The sequence below is a fragment of the Zootoca vivipara genome, chromosome 7 (genome assembly GCF_965207765.1).
Source record: "Zootoca vivipara chromosome 7, rZooViv2.hap1.1, whole genome shotgun sequence".
Classification (NCBI taxonomy): domain Eukaryota; kingdom Metazoa; phylum Chordata; class Lepidosauria; order Squamata; family Lacertidae; genus Zootoca; species Zootoca vivipara.
The window spans coordinates 55,842,443-55,867,027 of NC_142590.1; the positions used below are offsets into that span (position 1 = coordinate 55,842,443).

Below are 24,585 nucleotides of genomic sequence, written 5' to 3' on the forward strand. Positions count from 1 at the left end.
GCTTCCTCTGCCCACCCCTCTCGCTCTACAGGCCTCACTGCCCTGCTGTCCCCTTGGGACCCCTCTGTCCCGCTCTCCTCCCGGGTTCCTCCTGGGAATCGTCGCCGTATCTGGTCGCAGTGGCGGCGCCAACATTGCCCCCCTTCCGTTAGTACCTCGTACGACACGGGACCGGTCACCTTGGTGACTGTGGCGGGTACCCATGCTGGGCCTGCCCCAAAATTCTTTGCATACACTGGGTCCTGGGCCACAAATGTCCGGGAGTTCCTGCCTTTCCCCACCACTACCTCATCCTGAGCTCTGTCGGGGTGAAGTCGGTCCAGTCTAGTTGCAAGGCGCCGGCCCATTAGTAATTCAGCTGGGCTCCGGCCCGTCGTTGTGCTTGGGGTGCTGTGCTGTGCTAGAAGAAATGCGGCAAGGCGGTATTCCCAGTCCCCTTGTGTCATGCGGCGGAGGCTGTCCTTGGTGGTCCGCACCATGCGCTCCGCTTGGCCATTGGTGGCAGGGTGGAATGGTGCTGAGCGGATGTGGCGGATGGCGTTCTGCGCTGTGAAGGTCTGGAACTCCTCTGACGTGAATGCGGTTCCATTGTCCGAGACGAGGGTGTCAGGGAGCCCGTGGGTCGCAAACAGCTTACGTAGTACCCGGATGGCTGCCGCCGTAGAAGTGGATGGTACCAGTGCGACCTCCAGCCATTTGGTGTAGGAATCCACCACTATGAAGAATGTTTTTCCCTGGAAGGGGCCAGCGAAGTCCACGTGCAAGCGTGACCATGGATGTCGGGCGGACTCCCAGGGCTGGACTGGGGCCCTTGGGGGATCCGGGCGGGATTCTTGGCAGGTCTGGCAGTGTTGGACCCAGGCCTCTATCTCTCTGTCAATCCCCGGCCACCACACATAACTCCTGGCAAGGGCCTTCATCCTCACTACCCCTGGGTGTGTCTCGTGTAGGGCTGTGAGGACCCTTTTGCGGAGGGGCTGGGGAACAACAACCCTGCTTCCCCATAACAGGCACCCCTTGTGGGCCGACAGTTCATGTTTGCGGTTTGTGTAGCCAGCGAATTCTGGCCCGGGGCTGCTGCTGGGCCATCCTCGCCACACCCAGTCCAGGACCCGGGAGATGACCCTATCTTTTGTGGAATGGTGCGCAACTTCTTGTGCCTGAATGGGTCGGTCGGGAAGCAGCTCCAGGGTCATAACCTCTTGCGCAGGCGCTGGGTCGGGGCCTGTTTCTGGTAGTGGTAGCCTGCTGAGGGCGTCTGCGTGGCCCATCGCCTTCCCAGGGCGGTGGATTAGTGCATACTGGTAGCCGGCAAGGAAAATTGACCACCTGAGGACACGTGGAGACAACACTTGGGGGGTCTGCTTCTCAGGGGCAAACAGGCCAAGCAACGGCTTGTGGTCAGTCACTATGGTAAAGGGCCGCCCGTACAAGAAATCATGGAATTTTTTTACGCCCTTCACGATTGCCAGACCCTCCTTGTCAATCTGTGAGTAGTTTCGTTCGGCTGCAGCAAGCGTCTGGGAGAAGTATGCCACCGGCACCTCTCTTCCATCCGGGAGTTGGTGTCCCAGGACAGCGCCGATGCCATAGGGAGAGGCGTCGCATGCCAGCACCACTGGCAGCCTCTCGTCGAAGTGTGCTAAGACCGAGTTCGAGACGAGCAAGTCCTTGACTGCCTGGAATGCGGCCCTTTGTCGCTGGCCCCACACCCAAGGGGCCCTTTTATCTAGGAGTCTGTGTAGGGGCTCCGCTACCGCTGCCTTATGGGGAAGGAAGGCATGGTAAAAGTTCAATAGTCCCAAGAATGACTGAAGTTCGGGCTTGCTCTTGGGCGCTGGGGCCTCACAAATGGCCCGTACCTTGTCACCGGTTGGATGGACCCCTTCTGCGTCCACCTTAAATCCCAGAAAGTCCACCTGCGGCACTCCCAGTAAACACTTTTCCCGCTTCACCTTGAGGCCCGCCGTCTGGAAACGGTGCAGGACGGAGCGGAGGCGGTCCTCAAATTCCTCTGGTGTGGGCCCGGCGATCAGTACATCATCGAAGAAGGGGGTGACACCAGGAATCCCTTTAAGGAGAGAGTCCATTAGATTCTGGAATATGCCTGGTGCCACGCTAACGCCAAATTGCAGCCGCTTTACTCTGAATGCCCCTCTGTGCGTCACAATCGTCTGAGCCTCTGCTGTGGCTTCGTCCACAGGCAACTGTTGATACGCTTGGGCCAAGTCCAGTTTGCCAAAGATTTTTGACCCAGCCAGGGTGGCGAGGACATGGCTGACCACTGGCACTGGGTATGCATGGGCCGTGAGAGCCTTGTTTATGGTGCATTTGTAGTCTGCACAGATGCGGACCGAACCGTTAGGCTTGACGGGTGTGACAATTGGAGTTTCCCAGGGGGCGTTGGGCACCGGCTCCAGCACTCCTTGCTCCACGAGCCGGTCCAATTCCTCGTCTATGCGGGGTTTCAGGGCAAACGGGACCCGGCGGGCCTTGTGCCTGATGGGTCGTACAGCGGGGTCTAGCTGTAGGGCAATGGGGGGTCCTGTATATCGTCCCAATGCCCCATCGAAAACCCCTGGAAACTCTTTGCATATGGCGTCCACGTCCACTTGTAAGCTAGTGCGGTTCACCCCGGTAACGGCTAGCCCCAGAGGTCCAAACCATGCCAGTCCCAGTAAGCTAACGTAGGGGCCCTTAACTACCAGCAAGTCCAATTGTTGCTTTCGCCCTCGATATTGCACCCTGAAGGTCCCCACCCCCATAGTAGGGACCTTACGTTTCTGGAAGTCCCGGAGGGTGAATGGGGCCGGCCTTAGTTTGGGACCCCCATTAGGGCACAGTTCCCTTAATGTTCGGGCCGAGATTATGGATAGAGTTGAACCCGTGTCCAGCTCCATGCGGCATGGGGCTCCCTCTATCTGTACCTCTATATAAATTTTCTCTGTGCTGGGATGGGGCAACTGGAATACCTGGTAGTCCGTGATCTCCGTCGAGTTGCCTTGGTGCATGGTGCCGTGTGACCTGGGGCTCCTGGGTCGGTCATCTGATGCTTGTCGACGGGTGAGTCGAGCCCGACACACCCGGGCGATGTGTCCCAATTTTCTGCACTGCCTGCACTCTGCGTTGCGGAAACGACAGGTCCTCCTCTCGTGGTTCTCCCCGCAGCTTGCACAGTTCCCTCCTTCTCGTCGAGGCTGCTGTGGTGTGTGTGCTGCTTGAGTGCGCCGCTGTACTCGGTGTACTTCCTCCCTGTCAGATTCGGATTCGTCGGTGAGGTCTTCGTGGTAGACCCTCGGTTGGGATGGCGGAGCCGGTCGTGCCTCTTGCGTTGACCTCTCGGCGGCTTCGGTTGCCAGGGCTTCCTCCAGAGCAATCTGGAACGTGAGGTCTTTTTTGGCGTAGAGGCGTCGTTGCAACATCTCGTCCCTCAGGCCACCGACGAGGCGGTCACGAAGCATGTTCTCCAATTCTGAGAAGTTGCATAACCGGGCGGCTTGGCGGAGGGAGGTCACAAACCCAGTTATGGTTTCCCCCGGGGCTTGCCGTTTTGCGTAGAAGGCATTTCGGCAAGCTACCACCGAGGGCTGTGGTGAGAAGTGCTCCTTCAGCCGTTCCATTATTGTTTTGTAAGAGACGGTAGCGACATCTCTAGGTGCAAGGAGAGCCCGGGCGATTTCAAACGTCTCCTCTCCACAGACGCTGAAGAATGTCGCCCTCTTCATGGCATCGTTGGTGACTTCTTTCGCTTGCAGGAGGAAGTTGAAACGGGCGGCGTACCCTTCCCAGTCTCCTGATGCTGGTTTGAATGGTGAGAAGCTGCTGTCGGTTGCCATTCTGGGTTCCTTGGGTCCTGGAGCTGAAGCCTGGATGCACGGTGCGATGCAGCGGTGCAGCAGGTGGCGGTGCTGCGGTGCAGTGCGTGGTGGCGGTCAGCTCAGCAGGATCCCATCCTCGTCGCCAGTGAAATATACTCGGAGTCAAGAGTGAATTTCATGCTCTTTATTCAGCTCATAGTCATCAAGGAGGAGAAGAGAAGACAAATGGCTCTTTTCCCAAAACCATCTGCTTATATACATTATTTACACAATGGGCCTTGCGTGATTGGCTACTTCAGGGCTACACCTGTGGGCCAATTATATTGTGGATTGACTTTTGCCTGCAGCCTGATTGGCTGCTCCTACAGGCCAATCAGGTAGCAGATTCACTTCTGCCAGCCGCCTGATTGGCTGCTCCAGCAGGCCAATCAGGTTGCGGATTCACTTCCACCTGGAGTTGGATTGGGTAGCTCCCGCTGATTCTGAATCCTATTGTTCTAGGATTCAGCTCAGTACATAACAGTTCTTAATCCCTTTAAATCAGGGTCCAGGAACCTCCCCCCCCCCCGCAATGGGCTGTATTCCTGTGAAGATAATAGCACACTATGCCAGCACCTTGCTTTTATCACAGGATAACTGATGGATGCCTAAAAAGAGATCAGGTAGTCAAACAGCCATCCATCTTATTTATATGAAAACTAAGAAAAGTGGGGGCGGGGAAGAATCACACAGATTGCCCAAACTCATTTTCCTTTCTGAGAGGGAATGCAGCGGTTGACAAGTAACTCTGTAAGCTTTGATGACCGATTCAGCTTGTTTTTCTTTACTGTGACATATGCAAATATATCTGTCTGCATGGCTGGGCATGAGTCCTGGATTTCTGCACCTGTGAGCACAAGTTCTTTTTCGGGGCTTTAAATAGCTAGAATTGTCATAGCACAGTTTCCCATAGGAGGTGCTTTTCAAACACCCTTTTAGACTAGTCAATATTGCCAACAAAAGCTCATTCTGTGGGATGAATAATGGTGACGGAGCTTATTTAGATGTTCATTTAGAGCCCAGTTCAGAGCCTGAACCTTAGTGCATGCTCTACTTTGAAAGCACATTTAAAACACATTCTCTCCCTCAAAGAATTCTGGGCACTGTAGTTGACTTCTCTCAGAGTTAGAATTCCCAGCAACCCTTAAACTACAGTGCCTATGTTTATTTTATTTTTATTTTTTTGAGGGAAAGAATGTGCTTTGAATGTGCTTTCAAGGTATAGGGTGTACAGATCCAAAGAAGGTAATGTGAGATAATGAAGCTGGAGAAATGAAAGTTATTTTTATGTATAGGAAGCTGGAGCAAGGAAAAGAGAAGGAGGTGGTGTGTGAGTCACTCAGGCTGGCACAGACTGGAAAAAAGAAGGTGCCCGCAGGGGAAGGAGGGTTGAATAACCAAGGCAGGCAACAACAAGAAGCACGTTCAACATATGTATCTCAGAATCAAAACTCTTCCAAGTAAACATGTTTGAGAGCAGGCTCCAAGACTTGCACTTGGTAAACTATTGTTCTCAACTTCTGGCAAGAACCGTTGCATCAAAACAGGGTGGAGACACATAACAAAACTTGTACGCTTGCCTCCCGAGGCATCTTGCCACATAGGTCCAAGACACATGAGCATTGGAAGCTGTTTTATACAGAGTGAGGCTATGAGTCCACTTAGCTCAGAAATGTCTACACTATCTGTGGCAGTGGTTCTCTGGGGTCTCCACCCCTACCAGGAGATGCCAGGGATTGAACCTGCAACCTTATGCATAACAACGACATAAGAAAAGTGCTGCTGGGTCAGTCCAAAGGTCCGTCTAGTCCAGCATCCAGTTCTCACAGTTCTCACAAGCATGGCCCGTACACAACAGCAACCCTCCACCTTGTGATTCCCAGCAGCTGGCATTCATAGGTAATACTGAGTCCAACAGTGGGGGTAGAATGCACCCATCATGGCTAGCAGTTACCACCCCTGGCCACTGAGTATCCTGGCTGGGACTGATGAGAGTTGGGAGCCCAGCAAGTGGAGCACCACAGCTTCCCCACTCCTGCTTTAAGGTGCTGCACAACTCTTCATCGTTTTAACTAAAGAAACAAATCATCAGGTGGAAGTTGTCATAATGGCTACCACAGGGGACCTGGTAAAGATAAAGGGACCCCTAACCGTTAAGCATAGCTGCCAAGTATCCCGTATCCGCCGGGAAAACCCCTTTTTTCTTACCGTTTCCCGGCGGTCTCCCGTTTGGTGAAAAATCCCGGTATTGTCCCTTAAATTGGCTTCTGCCCGGCGGCCATTTTTCTGGTGCCGCTTTGCCCTTCTATGGGCATCAGAAAATGGCGGCGCCGGCGCCGGAAGTCGCTTTTACGTGCTTCCGGTCATGCGCGGAAGCGACTTCCGGCGCTGGCGCCGCCATTTTCTGATGCCCATAGAAGGGCGAAGCGCCACCGGAAGTTGCGTCACGCAACTTCCGGTCATGCGCGCGCTGCCGATCCCGGATCTTTACGACCCGGACTTGGCAGCTATGCCGTTAAGTCCAGTTGCGGATGACTCTGGGGTTGAGGCGCTCATCTCACTTTACTGCCCAAGGGAGTCGGCGTACAGCTTCCGGGTCATGTGGCCAGCATAACTAAGCCGCTTCTGGCGAACCAGAGCAGCACACGGAAACGCCGTGGTAGGCCTGTGTTAAATCCCCACCCAGTCATGAGACTGACTGTGTTGGGACTTCCATCGATCACTCTCTCTCTCTAACCAGCCCTGAATTCCATGGATACAAGGTAAGTTAAGCAACCTGAATAATAAAAGCAAAACAAACCATAATGACAGCTCTGGTGGATTAACAATGATCAAAATAAGTTCAAATGAAAGGCATGTGAGGCATTTACAGTGCAATGCTATAAGTGTCTTCTCAGAAGCAAGTCCATTGTACTATTCAGTGGGGCTCACTTTCAACAAAGTGGCATAGAATTGTAACCCTAGGCAATGTGTGCAATACTTAAGGCTGTACCACAAAACTAGCAAGGATGGGGAATCTGTTGCCCTCTGGCTTTTATTACACTTCAGCTCCCATCAGCCCCAGCTAGCATGACTAATGGCTAGGGATAATGGGAGCTGTAGTCCAGTAATCTGGAGGTTCCTCATTTCTGCTTTACAGTCTGGGGCAGACTCACTTGTTTGCCTTATTTCAGAGGCAAATCCGATTACATTTCCCACCGTGGATTAACATGTATACAGGTTAGGTCTTGGGCCCCAAGTCCCATTCTCAGGCACAAGCAGTGTACAGCTCACAGAATAAACATTTAAATTGGGGCTATAGAATAACAACTCACAATAATTCACAATGCAATTCATTTTCCTAAATACAAACCATTATGCACCACACAAATTACACTGAATGCCATTAAACCAATTTGGAGTGTCAAAATATGGCTTTAGAGCGGTATAGTCTGAAAATAAAGACTTGGGAAAATAGGACTTCCTGGTACTGATATTCAAGCTCTGAACTTTGCGATTTTAGTGAATATTTCACTTGTAATTTCATTGCATTGGTTATAGTTTCAGAATCAGTGGCTGAGTGATCAAGCAGGATGCTAACTCAGAAAGAAATGCAAAAGAACACACACCCTCCCATTCAAATGCTGTTCTATGTGTACACCACAGGAAATTAGAAATGCCTAAACCACAGATGGAGAACCTGTGGCCTTCCAGATGTTGTTGAACTCCACCTCCCATCAATCTCACCGAACATGTCCAATGGTCAGAAATAATGGAAGCTGTAGCCCAACACAATCTAGAGGCCCAAAGGTTCTTCCATCCTTGGCTTAAACAGTCCATATTCTAAAGTTCAGATCTAAACAGTGAATCTGACCCTGCCCACTCCAACATCCTTTATTGTCACATATTTCCCACAAACTTAATTACAAGTTTTACAAGAGTTCACAAGTATCAGAGACCTGTTTGGAGGCAGGCCCTGATTGAAAGGTATGTTCAGGTGGAAGTAGGCTTTGGTCTTCCCAATAGACTTTACACAAGTCAGTTCCTTCCCTCCCTTCCAAACAAAGCCGTCTTTTATATTTGCATTTGTCATCTCACTTGGGCAGGAATTATTTTCTTGGCAAGGCAGCAAAAGCAGAGTCAGCTATGACCACAACCCTGAGCTGTCCGGATTCCCAAACTGAATGACCCTTTGTGGATCTTCATGTGTTTGGATAAGTGGTCACTGCGGGCAAATTTCTTCTCACACACTTGGCACTGGTAAGGCTTGAGTCCAGAATGGGAGCGCTTGTGGCGAGAGAGCTCATCCGAGCGGGAAAACCTACCAGACAGAAGAAGAGATATTTACTGCATAGTTGCATGAACCAAGGAGGTTGTTCTCACCCAGTGGCTTCGCACCCAGCCAAGGCAAACTATAAGAGATGATCTCTGGTGCACTGGGACCATAGGTCATGAACCACTCTTGGGCTCACACAGGGCAGGGATGGCAAAACCTGTTGGTCCTTCAAATGTTGTTGGTCTTCCACTCCCAGCAGCCCCAGCCAGCATGGCCAATGATCAAGGTTGATGGGAGCTAGAGTCCCAACAGCTTGTGAGGGGTCACAGATTCACCATCTCTGGTGAAAACGATAATGTAGTAGAGTGAGATGACTAGGACTTGAGAGCCCAGGGTTCAAATTCCCACTCAGTCATAAAGCCAACCACAGTCCCTCAGCCTAACCAAACTCACAGGGTTGCTTTGAGGACATGAAGGGGTCAGGGAGAACTATGTATGTCACCTTGAGCTCCTTGTTGGGATATAAAGGTAATAATAAATAAAATATAAACCTCTCAAAGGTGCAGAAAGATAGAGGTTTAATGGCCCATTCTTGACCCTTTATTCTTGTGTACCACTGGCATTCTGTCTGTCTGTCTGTCTATCTCCTTCCCACCCTTTATTGGTTCCTTCGTTTCTTTTCATGTATGAACCAAGGCCGACATGATATAGAACAAAATCAGCCTTTGACGATAGCAGTAAGCCTTAAAAAAAGTTCAAGGAGTGCCTTCCAACAAAGGAACTCAAAGACCTTGACAAATATTAACAAAGTCATCAAGCTTCTGTGAAATACTGTCTCTCTGTTTGGAGTGAGGAAAACAAAGACGAAGAAGGAAGCACAACTTGTCCAATGTTACATAATAATTCAGGAACAGACCAGACATGATCTCACTGACAATCTACTCAGAGTGACACATTAGAAACAACCCTGGACATGATATTTTCCTCTTTTTTTAATTGTCAAGGGGCCTTGATTGAACCAAAGTGGTGCCATTGAGTAGGAAAATGTAAGGGAATAACTTTGTCTCTTTTTCTAATCTCAGAAAGACTTATGGGCAGAAAATAACCCCTGCAACTTCAGATTGTGAGAAAAAGCTCATGACTAAGAATGATTAGAAATCTTTAACTAGGAAATAGAGCCTGAAATCGTCCCATCCCACCCCCGCCTCTTCTCGCCCAATCCCTTTTCTTTCTGTGTTTTGTCTTTTAAAGCTTGTGGGTAGGGTCTGTCTTAACACGGACCTTTGCAAGCCGCTCTAGAAGTCTTTTTTGGCTGAAGAGCAGAACAAAACACTTTCTATGAATATGTTACATATTAAAGATTTTGTACATGTACATACAACATACATTCTTGTATTTGAAATGGTATGTGTCTATCTCACCCATGAGTGCACGCCACTGAGTTTGGCAATTGGCAACAGATCCTCAGGGCGCATATGCATGCAGGTGATGTTTCAAATATGCCAGTACATGTGCAGCCTTTGAAAGCAGTTCAGAAATCCCAACTGGTACACTGCCCTTTCATAACTTTCTGCACCTTGTAAAGGCAAATATATAATTAGAAAGGAGATCTCACAGTCACCAACCCTAGAAAGAAGGAATCCAGTTGGATCATCTTGGGTAATCAGCGGCAGTTATGAAATCTACTCTAACTCACTGGGCTACTGAAAACTTATTCAATACAATAAATAAAATAAAATAAACATTTATTTATACCCCACCCACCTGGCTGGGTTTCTCCATCCACTCTGGATGGCTCCCAACGGAATATTAAAAACACGATAAAACATCAAACATTAAAAAGCTTCCCGAAGCAGGGCTGCGTGCAGATGTCTTCTGAAAGTCAGATAGTTGTTTATTTCCTTGACATGTGATGGGAGGGCGTTCCACAGGGTGGGTGCCATTACCGAAAAGGCCCTCTGCCTGGTTCCCTGTAACCTCGCTTCTCACAGTGAGGGGATTGCCAGAAGGCCTTCGGAGCTGGACCTCAGTGTCTGGGCTTAACGATGGGAGTGGAGATGCTCCTTCAATCTTATTTAGAAATCTAGAAAATATAAAGCAGGGGTGGCTAACCTATAACAGCTCTCCAGATTTCCTGGACTATGACTCCCATCATCCCTGATCATCCACCATTGTAGCTGAGCCTATTAGGAGTTGTAGTCCAGCAACGTATGGAGAGCCACAGGCTCCCCATCCCTGATAAAGGAGACGCACACAGGCTGCAGGAAAGAACTAAAAACCGTGCCTTGTCGGTGACCCAGACATATGGTAGAGTCATTAGATGAGCCTATCCATAATGTCCACAAAAGAACGTGGAGTCAGAAGCTTGTTATGCTCACTGCCTCCTCCTCCATTTGCAGCTCATATCTAATGTAGCGGAGAAGTCTGGTTTTATGGAGCCCTGCAGAGATCAAACAGATTCCTAATACATTTACCAGAGCTACAAGGGGGGGGGGGGAGAACACACACACACACCCCGACTTCACTTTCTGCAGTTAAGCAGGAATACATTCCAAAGTCTCAGGTCATTAGAGCCAAAGAAGCTGGAAGGAAGCAAATCAGCCAAGATCACGCAGGCACGCCTTGAGAATGATTCTCAAGGAAACAGTAAATTCAACCCTATATGTTGTCGGGGATTTCAGGTTGCTTGAGAGGAGCAAATATGTGCAACCCTTGCCTGGGGGCTAGTTCCAGTCCCTGCCCCTTCTCCCCTGTTTGGTACCCTTGGAAACTGCATGTGCCCTCCGTATTTTGGAAACAATATCGAGCTCCTCTTTTCACGAGATGCCCTGAGCAATGGCTGCAAAGCCCCCTGCAAGCTCTGGCAGTTGCAGGTTCCCTAGGAGCAGCCTCTCCACATTTGGAAAGTCCCTGCCACCAAGGCCACAACAGCTGGAGGCTTTTACATTTTAAACAAAACCATCTGCTTAAGGAAAGGGTACAAGGGGCAGCATGGCAGACACGAATGCAATCCCTGCAGGCTTTGCGACTTCAGCGCATCAGATGTATTCCCCATGGGAAGGATCAGCAAAGAAGGGAACCTATTAAAAGAAGGACCTCGTTGCCACATGACTGTCTTGAGCTTGTACCTGGAATATCAGCTGCACCCCAGCAGGGCACAGAAGTCTGTAAACTGCAGCTAATCTACTCATGAAATTAACTCTGGGAAATGCAGAACGATGAAGGTGAAATTATTCACAAAAGTCGTTGAAAAGGAATGGTGGGTTGTACAATTGCAGTGCATGGAGAGGCTAGTGCAAGCACCCTTTTATTTTCCTCTCCCATGCCTTTGAACAGCTGCAAGATTAGCAAAAATTGCAACACAGGAAGCCTTTCCGTAAGAAGACAGGCAGCCATCTTGTACCAAAATCAGATGGTTGGTCCATGCAGCTCAGTATTGTCTACAACTGGATCCAGGGTTTTAGAGAGGGGGTCCTTCCCTAGGAAGCTGGGAACTGAAGCTGGGCTACTTTCCATTGAAGCATGAGCTCTGTCACTGAGATATGGCCTTTCCCCCAAAGAAAATAAAAACATAGCAATAGCAACAGAAGAGGAGCCTAGTGGATCAGGTCCATGGCCCATCTAGTCCAGCATCCCGTTCTCACAATGGCCTCCCAGAGGCCTGCAGGAAACCCACAAGCAGGACTTGAGGACAAGAGCGCTCACCCTCCTTTTATGCAGAAGCAAAGCAAAGCCATCATGACTACTTGATAGCTTTCTCCTCCATGAATTTTCCAAATCTGTTTTGAAGGCATCCAGTTAGGTGGCTGTCTCCGGGGGGAACAAATTCCATAGTGTAACTATGCACTGCGTGAACAAGTACTTTCTTTTATCTGCCTTGAATCTTCCAACATTCAGTTTTATTGGATGTCCACAAGTTCCAGTGATAGGAGAAAAGGAGAAAAACTTTTCTCGAGCCACTTTCTCCATGACATGCATCACTTTATGAATGTCTATTACATCACCTTTTACTCACTTTTTTTCTGTAGTTCCATATTCCTGCAACCTTTCCTCACAGATAAGTTGCTTCGTCCCCTTGACCAGTTTTGGTTGCCCTTTTCCGAACCTTTACCAGCTCTACAATATCCTGCTCAAGGTGAGGCCACCAGAACCGTATGGAACAGTATTCCAAATGCAGTCGCGCCATAGATATGTATAACGGCATTATGGTATCGGCAGTTTTATTTTCAATTCCTCTCCTAACAATCGCTAGCATTGTCATTTGTGAGCTGCCTGGCAGTCAAAGGAGGAACAGAAACCTTGCTGAGGAAATAAAAGAATAAAATAGGGCAACAGTGCTGTATATGTATCAGTCATTACCTGACCAGGGATGGAAAAATAACATGAATCGCTAATTGAATCCCAACAGTGAAATATTCATTCACTGTTGACTAAATATGAGATTTGTTTGTTTTCATTGGAATTGCTTCCTTTAAAAAGACACAGATGGTGATATTAAAAAGCATATTAAAAATGATGTTCTTGAACAGCTCCAATCCATTTCAGCAGAGCTTGTAGAGAAATGTCTGGTGGGTTGTGTCCAGGACGCACGCACATACTTCAGTTCAGGCAATACATTTTAAATTATTTCTCAACCTTGCAGTCCTAAACACACTTGTACAGGATTTGGGAGTAGGCCTTGCTGAACACAATGGGACTGGAGACCGAGAAATATACATGATTGCACTGTTGGCTGGGAGTACTAGTTTATTCTAGTAGTTAAGTGAGCCTATCTGATCCCACAAAGCTTTCATTGAGCAACAAATTTAATTGTCAACTTAAAAAATAATAATCAAATAACCAGGCTGTTTTTATTGCCACACACTTACCTCCAGCCACAGTTGGGCCAAGTACAGGTGTAAGGCTTTTCTCCAGTATGGCGTCGGAAGTGTGCCTTGAGGTGAGAACTCTTAGTGTACATCTTTGTGCAACCGGGATGTGTGCACTTGTGGACTCGGATAACAGAAGGGGAGGCTTTGGGGGGCCTGGCCTCCACATTCTTCACGCTTCCAAGAACTCCAGGCCTCAGCGTCACAGGCAAAGGGGCTATCCGTACGTACTTTGGTTCTGTGCCTGTCGTAGGGCTTTGGATGGCCTGGGGAAGAACGGTCAGGCTCTGCCCTTGCATTTTGATGACCAACTGAGCCACCCTAATACCAACAGGGCTCTGAGTAGGTGAGTTGCCTTCACTCGCTTGGTTGGGCTGGATCTGAAGGACAACTGGGATAGTCCCCACAGACCCTGGGATGCCTGTACCACCAGAAACCACCACTCCTGCCTGAGCCGAGCTGGAAAGGCCTTCATCCGGAGCAGCTACAGGAACAGTCTGTTCCCCGGGGCTGATCTCAGACTTTCTCTTCAGCTGTCCTCCTACCTGCTGCTTGTCATTCAGCTCATCTTTGAGAAACGCCATTTTCTCATTCAGGAACTCCTCAATCTCCTCCAGTGTAGGGCTGAAGTCCCTGGAGAGTTCCGTGCAAAAATCAGGAAGTTTGAGGTAGGCTTCGTAGATAGTGGTCTGTGGTTTCTCCCCATCCTTCTTTACCTTGGACTGCGAAACACCCGTCTCTGATGTGCAGATTAGGTTGGAGATAGCTGGTGAGTTGGAAGCCTGCTCCCCGCTGCAATCCTGCAGCAAATTCAGTGGTGGCATCTCATGCTTGAGAGCATCTGAAGTGTTGGCTAGCTGAATAGGAGCTGAAACAGTCAGCTGACTTGAAGCAGACACCAGTTTGCTATGATTTACTGAGACCATTGGTTTGCCGCCTCCTCATAAAAAGGTGTATTGATAGCTGTATATATAACTATTATGCCAACAAGCTGAAAATTATGAATATTGGTTATAGATCCACCTGCAGGAAGACAACCACAAGGAGGTTTCTTAATTAAAAAATAGTAATACAGGGAATACAGAACACCTGAAGGGATCTATATACTACTTTGATTTACTACTAAATATCAACCGATTCAGTATTTTGTTAAAAACAAAAACCCTCTTCTCCTCCCCTTTTAAAATAATTATTTTGAAAAATAAGATAATGCAAATGCAAATTTACAATAATCTTTTTGAGAATCCACCCATTGTTTGAACTCTAGCCAACACAGTTCATTGAATACACTCATTCAGAGCCATCTGGAAGGATGTGCCCTAAGGATTTAACAGATTGAAGAATAGAGGCAATTTCTTTAATGGGGTCCAACTCAAGGCCTTTCTGCCAGGGCTCTTTTCCACTTGAAAGCAAGAATGTAGTTCTTTGAAACAAAATAAGGTCTACATCTGATAAACGAATCAAAAGAAATATTAGTTAACCTCAAACAGGACATACTATGAATTAGAAAACTATGTGATGATGATAGACAGGTTTGCCTGGGAAAAATCGTATTTGTCCCATTAGTAGTTTTTTAATTTCCCCCAAAGTTAGAGTCAGTGTGAAAAGCATTTCAAAAAACTATGGTTACCTCCGATTCTGTTCCATGTCTCTGTTCACACTTACATCAATATTAGTTTTGATGGGTTTGTACTGGCACACCCAGTGCTTTTTTTTCCCTAGGGGTACGCAGGTCTTCTAACAGAAGGAACTAAAAAAATTAATTTTTTTTAGTTTCTTCTCTAGCATGGTTAATCATCAGTTCCATTGCAACCCCTGACGGCAGCTTCCTTTCCTTTCCCGGTGTTTCCCAAGTCTCAGACAGAAGCGAGAGTACCCCGAAACATTTTTTTAGGAAAAAAAGCACTGGGTACACCCCATACGTTTAAGGCAGATAGCTTCCAGCAAGTCATCCTGGGAACTGTAGTTTCCCCACATAGCTACAACACCCTTAATAAATTGCAGTTCCCAGGATTCTTGGGCTTTAAATATATGATGTGTACATAGCCAAAGGGGGGTGTATGGGGGTGTTAGGGAAGGATTGTAAAATCTGTTTGCTCCTTCTGGGGTAGTTTCTCAATCTTTGGTCCCCACCCTGCTCTCAGCTCTCACCTGGGCTCCGGGAAGCTGTGAGCATGTGACAGTGGCTACACACCAGGAAGCAGTTTTGGCTGGCTGGCTAAACCAGGTGTGGGTAGCCGATGGGTCTCCCAAACCCTTGATGTGTCAGGGACGTACCCTGCATGTGAAGACAGGCTTCAGTGGATTGCGTGGATGAGACCAATAGTGGGTTCAATGGTCAAGAAGGTGGCTTCTGCATGGGCTGTAGAGGGAAGTGAGGGGCAGGTCAACCTGGGAAGGAAGCCCACCTAGGAGAAGGAAAACTCTCATCCTAAACCTCCTTGCAGGTTTGAGAGAAGAAAGGGGTAAGGAGTAAACCCTCCACAAATCCGGAGTGAAGTCCCTACAATGGTTGGATGATGCCTTGTATGCCTCCCTCTGGTAACTCCTGCAGCCCAGCTGGTGCCAAACATACTGCTCTGCTTTCCTTTGGACTACATCAGCAAGGCCTAGTGGGGCGGTCTTGTTGTCTGGGAAGCCCTGGACCTCCAAACACACTGCCCTGGCTTACATCCTAGGAGATCATTTCAGTCTTGCTAATACAGAAGTTTGCTGTATTAGCAAGGGAGGCACACTCCATTGCCTCTCAAGGCAGACAGGTGCCAACAACATAGCCAAAGTGGGGAGGAGGTAACCCAGACTGGATCGAGAGAACCCACAGCCTCTGACAGTGTGTGAAGGCATGAAATTCCTTCAGCTTTGTCCATGCTGCTCTTTGCCATTGCTATCTTCTCAAATTGCTGAAAGCCCAGCTGGAGATTGGGGAAGCATTTTTCAATAAACACACCTAGCCTTGAAGGGAGCAGCATTTAAAGTATTTCAAGGTCTGCCAGCGGCAACACAGGGGTCAAAGACCTGATGTTGCTCAATGGCACTCCATAACCCCATTCACAAGATTGGAAGGGCCTCTTGTCTTGCTCCCACACTAGATCAACACCTACTCCAGGTGTTTACAAAAGACAGAATGGGAGGAACCAACCTCATTCTTATAGTTTCCCCTCCCATTCTGTCTTTGACAGTGTTTGATTAAAATCAAGTCCAGAGGTTGTTGAATCGTAATAATTCCATAATAATAATAATAATAATAATAATAATTATTTATTATTTATACCCCACCCCAGCCACCCTGGGCAGCTTCCAGCAAAACATTAAAATACAATAATCTATTAAACATTAAAAGCTTGTGCGCGTTTTCCCCTTTCCCCCTACAAATCCACAACATAGAGATAGTAAGAGCTAGAGACCTGACCATTAGTTTCTTACAGGCCAGTTTTCAGTCGACACCATTCATTTTTCACTGCTAAAATGTTTCCTGTTTGTAATTACATGCCTCTTCCTTCCTTTCTTTTTTCCTTAAAAAAGTGTTTGTTAGGGCTTTTTACAAATTAATTTTCTGGCAGGTGGTAAAGAAAATGAACACTGTCAAGGCTCAGTCCCACTTTATTTTTAGTAGGCAGGAAAGGCACATTTTGTATTTGTGGGAATTTTGCCATAATCCATCTTTAAAATCTTGTCTGTGTTTTAAAGCATCCCCACTTCATCTTTAATGGGGCACATATTTATTTTGGCACTGTAATGGCCTTTGCCTATACAGTATATACAAAGTTGTGTACAATTATTTTGGATGTTTGTGTGCATTCCCAAGAACAAACAGTCAAGTGAAAACTGGATGTGTGAACTGGATTTAGATACAGGTATAAGTAAAGTTTTGTGAGCAGAGTTAAGGTGTGCTCTGCCTATTTTTGCCAACAAACATAATTTATTATTTTTTTAGTCCCAACTTACCAAACTAAACACTGAAAAACAAAATAGCCAGTTACATATTTTAATTAGTGTCATGTCTCTATCATATTTTTCCTCTTTAACGTGTATGTAAGCATATATCTAAGATCCTCTAGCAACCTGAAGATTTTCTGTATACTTCATGATATTACAGCTCATACTTTACTAATCTGATGAACATCTTTGATAAATGTTTCTGCATATGTCCCTGATTTGTGAATGTGATAAAATTACACCACACTATATACAAGATCAAATATATTATCCCCTGCCTTTAGCTAATTTAAGTTGGTCAATTTTTCTGCCATAGCTATTTGCTACAGCTCACTGTACCAAGCACTCAATGCCAAAAGTTCTGTAGTTTCCCAATTCTGTGTTTACTTTATCTCTGTTGCATAAGGCATAAAAAGGAACAGAGAGCTATAACCAAGATCACTACAATATATGACCTCAGTTTTTAAGTTTTGGGATTTTTCCATGCTGCATTTAGGAGAAAAACCACAATGGTAGAGCACAAACTTGACATGAGTCAGCAGTGTGATGCAGCAGCTAAAAAAGCCAATGCAATTCTGGGCTGCATCAATAGGAGTATAGCATCTAGATCTAGGGAAGTAATAGTACCACTGTATTCTGCTCTGGTCAGACTTCACCTGGAGTACTGTGTCCAGTTCTGGGCACCACAGTTCAAGAAGGATACTGACAAGCTGGAACGTGTCCAGAAGAGGGCAACAAAAATGGTCAAAGGCCTGGAAACGATGCCTTATGAGGAACGGCTTAGGGAGCTGGGTATGTTTAGCCTGGAGAAGAGAAGGTTAAGGGGTGATATGATAGCCATGTTCAAATATATGAAAGGATGTCATATGGAGGAGGGAGAAAGATTGTTTTCTGCTGCTCCAGAGAAGCGGACACGGAGCAATGGATTCAAACTACAAGAAAGAAGATTCCACCTAAACATTAGGAAGAACTTCCTGACAGTAAGAGCTGTTCGGCAATGGAATTTGCTACCAAGGAGTGTGGTGGAGTCTCCTTCTTTGGAGGTCTTTAAGCAGAGGCTTGACAGGCATATGTCAAGAATGCTTTGATGGTGTTTCCTGCTTGGCAGGGGGTTGGACTGGATGGCCCTTGTGGTCTCTTCCAACTATGATTCTATTGCTTTGCATGCAGAAGATACTCTCTAGGTTAAAATTCTTGCAACGTTTTTAAATGTTTTGCTTATGTTTCTTATTTTACCTTTAATTGCATCATTGTTTCACTTTGGTGTCTGCCACCTTGGGCTCTTTTGAAGGGACAAGTAGGATAGGAAATAAATATATAAAAACATATCCATTCAAAATATGTAGCAGGTGATGGTGATGTAGCCCAGGCTACTTCCAGGTTTTGCTGTCCCTGGCCATAATACAAATAAATGATGGCACACAAAAACAAAATAAGGTATACCCCCCCCCCCACACACACAAACTATGCATCACCACACATGTATATGACATACAGCCCATAGTCCCCACTCTCCAGCGATCTACTTTCATACCCGCTTGGGTGTCATGGGCTTTGAAGACACTCAAACTCAGGACACAAGGGAGAAATGTGCTAAGAGGAAGCACGCTTGGCAAATCCACACCGTGATCAGTTCCCACCCAGAAACCAATGTCCCCACTGTGGAAGGACATGTGGATCCAGAATTGGCCTCCACAGTCATGGTTAAAACCGTGGTTATGGAAGACAATCTTACTCAGCTACGAGTGATCGCCAAAGAAGAAGGAAGATGAATTGGAGAGAGGGGTGTCAACTTGAATAAAGCATTTTTGGGAGGGAGCAGTTAATCCCCGCCCTGCATACTTGATCACATGATGCAGCATGCACATATATTATTTGAATGGCAATGCCCATCCACTGGCCACCTCAAATATTTTATTGGGAACCTCTGCCCCTCGGAGTTGGATCTTCTGACTGCTGAGAGATTTTCTAGGGCGATTGTTGTTTGCACCCTGCTCGGGCCCGGCTGCACCTCCAATGGAGGTCGGTTTCACCAGCGTCTAGATATGCCTCTGGCCTGGGCAATGGTTTAACACGGGGTGGGAGAGGTAGAAACCATGTGAAGAAAAGTCTCTCACTCCAGCAACCACCGGGCTTGGGGAATGGAGAAGGCGGGGCCGAGCTTCTCGTCTACCTATTTGCCTCGTTCAGATACTGAAGAGCATAAATATGAACCGCGCAGGCCACGCGCACCGTGCTCGGTCGGAAATCATGTGTTTGCCCGGGGCAGACCACCCCCTACCATCGGGCAGCGCTCTTGGAAGCGCCGAGCTCATGCGACTTGCCCTACGGAAAGATGACGACGGCACCCTTTCCGTCTGCCCTCCCCATTCAGGGCAACCTCCAATCAAGCAGCAGGGGGCAGGCCTGCCGTCAATCAACGGATCCTCGCGCTTCCCATAGGGCGGCGCAGGGCCGCATCCCACCCCGTTGCTACTGTTTGTTGTGGGACGAGCGTCGAGTTTCTCGCGTCCGCCACGCAGCCCTTTTTTCGCTCCACGCGATTGCAACACGTCTCCCTTGCCCTAGAAGCGTGTTTGGCCAGATTCCCGCACTTAAAACCCGATTGCATCTGTCAGCGTGGAGGGAGGGACGCGCATAGTCTGCATTTCTGGATTAGCGCTTTCGCGGGGCGAAGATCGTCTGGAAAATCCGCTCGAGATTTCCCTCCGAAGGTCATCGGACTCAATTGCAAGCCCGAAGTTAACTTGCCGCGCGAGTTATTTGGAGCGCCTTACCCCCCGCGCTCCAAATAAACTCAAGAGGGGCAGATAAAAATAAGAACAAATATACAGGAAGATCCGCCTCCTGAACTCTTAAGATTTCAGTGGGAGCGATTGATTGGGCAACGTCTTTTATCACATTCATCAACAAACACATCACACACCTCGGCTAGCCGGACAGGTGAGCCCAAATTTCCATCCCTGCCACTCAGCCTGTTGTGATCAAACTTCTTAGCTTGGGAAAGGGCGCGTGCCCTGAACAGGATGGGGCAAGTCGCGCGCGCCCCAGCGATCCCTACACTTAGTGCCCCTTCCCCACCAGGTCTCTCTAACTCGGGGGCAGAATTCCACCGCTGGCTCGCTCCAGGCGCGCGCGCACCCCAGCGACCCCATCCCTTGTCACGGGCCGTATTCCGGGAGGGGGGCGCTTATCTTGCACCCCCTCACCGGCTCGGCTGCTCCGCTCGCCCTTACCATCGCCCAGCTGCCAGCGACGTCGCGCTCCTTTCCCTGCTGGCGCTCGGTCTACCTCTTGCGCTCTCGCCGCTCACATGACGCGGGGAAAGTGCCTGCTGAAGCAAACGGCGCCGCCCCCTCGAAGGCTTGGCTCCATCCTAGCTGCCCCATTGGGCAGGCTGTCGCAGGGGCTCGCCTGGCCCTGCGTCCCGGAGAACCACGTGGCGGCCGCTCGCGGAGAACACGGTCCGTCGGCGCGTGGCTGCAGAAGGGGCGCAGCCGCAGGTAGCTAATTGGACTTAATGCGCGCATGTGTGCTCACACACAACGTCACCTGATTTTGTATTAGGTCATTTACTTCAAAATGCGACAAGCTGTCCGTCTCTTGAGTCTGGAGACCGAGCTTATTTGGCTCATTTTGAACTGATTTTACACTTATAATGCCGTAATTAAAAGTTGTGCAGCTGTTACACAACTTGGCATTAATTAAAGAACACATCTGTGGACATATCTGCAAGAACTGTTTATTAGGGTCGGTATGGGTAGTCGATTTCATTGGGGGAAGTCCTTCCCTTGCTCAGCTATGCTGAAATCCCATCAGAGAATGATGTCTGATAGCATGCAAACCACCTGAATCGAGGCAATATATTCTTCAATTTAGTTATATCTGTGTTTCTCAACCCGGTGTCTGTGCCTCCCCAGACCTAGGTATGTGAAGATCAGGGGTGCATGTGTTTCCAAAAAATATCTCCAAAGTAAGTTAAACATTAACAATATTTTAAAAAATGAATGAATGAAATGTCATACTTAGAATGTGGGAAGATCATCTGCAGTTTATTATAGGATATGATCTGCACATCATCATGGGTTTATGTATTTCATTAAATTTATATTCCACTTGATTGTAGTAACCAAACAAGAAAACCTCAAGGTTTTCTTAGTGTGCAGTTGGAAAAATGGGGAGAAAACTAGGCATGCTGGATGTATGTCTTAAACATTTATTAAATGACAGGCAAAGTCAGGGACACTGTGTATTACCATTACTTTCTTGGAGAAGTGCCACCCTCAACATCCCCCCCCCTCCAAATTTGAGGCCATCTAGAAATCCTCTGAAAAAGCTTCGTCGTTTGGTGACTTGATTCTGCAGACAATGCAAAATACTCTTGCTGAGGGAACTGAGCAGACTATCCAGCCAAGGGCACAGCACACGGTGAGGAACACTTTTATCAGTGGTGTTCAGTCCTTGCCAGAGCATCTGTTATGTGATTCAACTTCCAAATATGATTCCAAACAATTCACTTGGATTATGTGGGATGGAAGTACGTATGAGGCCATCCATTTACCTCACCCTTCCTGGTAGCCTTCTAAAACAATAGCCATGGGGTCATCGCAGTGTGGTGTAGTGGTCAGAGTGTTGGAAGCCCAGTGTTTAAATCCTTACTCGGCCATGAAGTTGACTGTTTGACCTTGGGCCAGTCAATGCCTGTCAGCCTAACCCAGCACAGAGGGCTGCTGTGAAGATAAAATGGGAAGGAGAACTATGTATGCCACCTTGAGCATCTTGGAACAAAGGTGGGATATAAATGCAAGCAATAAATAAGGGGGAGGGGGTCAGACCCTCTTTGTCAAGTGCAGCTTTGAGAGAGTTCTCACAAGATCAGCCCTATCATTAGGTAGGGCAGGGTGGCTGCCTTAGGTGGCAGTCGCTGGAGGGCGAGAACTAGTGTTAAGGTGTTTGAGAACAGCTGTGAGTGCCCTGCACCTGCTAAACAAACTTGCTGCCCTCATCTGATGGTCCAATCAGTGTTTGTACTGGAGTTTGGGGCATGTGGCCCACCAATTCCCTTCACCTCAGGCAGCAAAATGCCTTGGTCAGGCCCTGGTCCTCTGCAAACTGGTCTCTGGTAGGCTTCCTTCTGTGTTAGGCCTAATGGGCAACAGTGCTGTAATGTAGGGCAGCTACAATGCCTGAGTTCATTGTGAGAAATTTTAAACGGTGTCTCTAAGACTGCCCAGTATTGGGGGGTGGGGGCAAGGGAAGAGGGCAGCACCAGTGGGACTTAGTGTCCTGTCAGTTGCCCAATGATGTTGGCTGCGGATGCCAGTCCTGTCCTTTCCTCTCTCCCTACAACCCCCCCCCCCCAGTGATTTAAACACTGGGCCAAAGTGTTTAACTAGGCCAAAGGGATGTGGAGCCCGTGGCTCTCCAGATGTTTCTGAATTGCCATAATCTCTAGTCATTGGACATTCTGGGGCTGATGGGAGTTGGGAGTTCAACAACACTGCAGCATGTCTACTGAGGAGTAAGCTCCACTGAGGTAATGGAGACTTACTCCCTAGTAAATGGGTGTAGGATTGCAGCATAAATAACCTTCTGCAAGCCACTGATGCCTCAGCCCCCTTTCTGGTTGCAGTGTGGGGATAATCACAATGCCCCATCTTACAGCGCTGTCTTAAGGATTATTGAGACAATGTGTGTTAAATGCTTCAAATAGCAATACACTACAGCCATACCTCATGTTGCGTCTGCTGCGGGTTGCGTTTTTTCATGATACGAATGCGGCAGACCCGGAAGTGTTTACTTCCAGGTTTTGCCGCGCACGCATGCGCAGAAGCGCTCTGTCGTGCTTGAGTTGTGGACTTTTTGGGGTGTGAACGGCACCCCGGAATGGATCAGGTCCGCAACCCGAGGTACCATTGTATTTTAGTGCTAAGCAGCAGCAGCAGCAGTAGAAGAAGACAGGACTTGTATATAGAAACCTTCCCCAACCTGTGGTGCTCCCAGACAGTCACTATTTTCAGGTGGGATTCAATCACATACCAGCAAATTAAGGTTGCACAATTAAAACTGATTCAGAGCTCTTGCGCAACAAACCCACTTCACCAAAAGATCCATCTTTTTCCTATAGGTAGCAGCACAAAGGGGAAATGCAATGGAACATATGGAATAATGTTTGAGTGATGGAACATCATCCAGCACCCTTGCAAACTTGGTGGGAACAAATCGGGATGAATGCTCAATGAACAGCCTCCATCTAGAAGGAACCCTAATGTTCTCTAGATGTTGGAATACAACTCCCATCTTCCCTGACCATTGGTCATGATGGCTGGGGCTAGTGGAAGTTGGGATCCAGCAACATCTGGAGTAGAGGTAGTCAATGTGGTCCCTTCCAGATGTTGGCCTCCAACTCTCATCGGCTCCAGCCAGCAGGACCAATGGTCAGGGGTGGCAGGTGTTTCAGGGTACATTGACTGCCCCTGATCTGAAAGGGAAATCAAGCATCCTGTCAACAGAGGACTGCTATGTCTCATGCCACACATGACAGGATGAAGTTCTTTAATTCATTCACCATGGCAGTTGTACTCTCTCATCCCTAGAGCATGATCCAGCACGATCATTACCATTACCCCTTTCTCCCCAGAAGGCTTTAGGTGCTTGCATTAACTTGCAGTTAATTAGCTGACGAGGAATGGTAATGAGAAGTTGCCATCGTTAACTTCTCTTCTGCAAGCTGCCGGCATGCCTGATGTTTCTTTAATTTATTTAGGGAACTGCCCAGATATCTTGCATGTTTTAACAGGTAGTGCCCCCAAGACAGGGAACAGCCATGAGTTTCAATGGCCTGAAGCTTTTACTTTTGGCCCATTTTTTTCCAAGGCAGTAACTTACAAGCAGTTGCGCTATTGACATCAATGGGACTAAATAGGCTGAAGCCTATTTTTGATATTGTGGTTTTTGATTTGTTTGTTTGTTTGTTTTAAAAAAGTAAGCCACCCTGGGAATTTGCACCCTGAAGGTGCAGGTATGCAGACAAAGGGCATATGAATGGAAACAAAATAATAGCATGACTGTGATATTAATGAAATTAAGAAGATTTCAATAGTAAACATGAATTGAATATTATTATTATTATTATTATTATTATTATTATTATTATTATTATGACATTTTCTCACCTGCCCTATATGGCAGGGGCTTCGACTAGATGACCTGTGGGGTCCCTTCCAACTCTACAATACTATGATTCTATGGCTGTAGGTTTTACGGCATGTAATCATGTACCCTGGGGCTGATTCTTGGTTTAATGTACAGTATCAAATTCACATGGTGAATAGCTGTACGACACAAATAATTCCTAGGGCTGCCCCTTTTGCCATCCTGGAGGTGCACCTGTTGAATTTGTCCCTGCCAATCTGCAACTTGGAGAACTAGCAACTCCATCATCCCTAGCAAAACCACAGGCATTGTCCTCTCCAGAGTACAGTGGTACCTCTGGTTAAGAACTTAATTCGTTCTGGAGGTCCGTTCTTAACCTGAAACTGTTCTTAACCTGAAGCACCACTTTAGCTAATGGGGCCTCCTGCTGCCACCGCGCCGCCAGAGCACAATTTCTGTTCTCATCCTGAAGCGAAGTTCTGAACCTGAAGTACTATTTCTGGGTTAGCAGAGT

At 47.7% G+C, this 24,585-nt stretch overlaps 2 protein-coding genes across 2 annotated transcripts in view; both read right to left on the bottom strand.

Annotated features, from left to right (window-relative positions):
• Nucleotides 1-13,119, bottom strand: part of ELK4 (ETS transcription factor ELK4) — a 35,877-nt gene extending 22,758 nt beyond the window's left edge. Inside the window, exon 1 of the mRNA XM_088674324.1 lies at nt 12,981-13,119. The gene's annotated coding sequence lies outside the window, so the exon portion shown is untranslated. The remainder of the gene's footprint in view (nt 1-12,980) is intronic.
• LOC148685087 (Krueppel-like factor 15) lies at nt 5,278-20,302 on the bottom strand. Its single transcript, XM_088674325.1, has 3 exons — nt 20,153-20,302; nt 12,981-14,003; nt 5,278-8,157 (listed from the first exon to the last, which is right to left on the bottom strand). Exons 2-3 carry the CDS (start codon nt 13,904-13,906, stop codon nt 7,977-7,979), a joined length of 1,107 nt encoding a protein of 368 aa, XP_088530451.1. The 5' UTR covers nt 13,907-14,003; nt 20,153-20,302; the 3' UTR covers nt 5,278-7,976.
• Nucleotides 20,303-24,585: the final 4,283 nt, after the last annotated feature.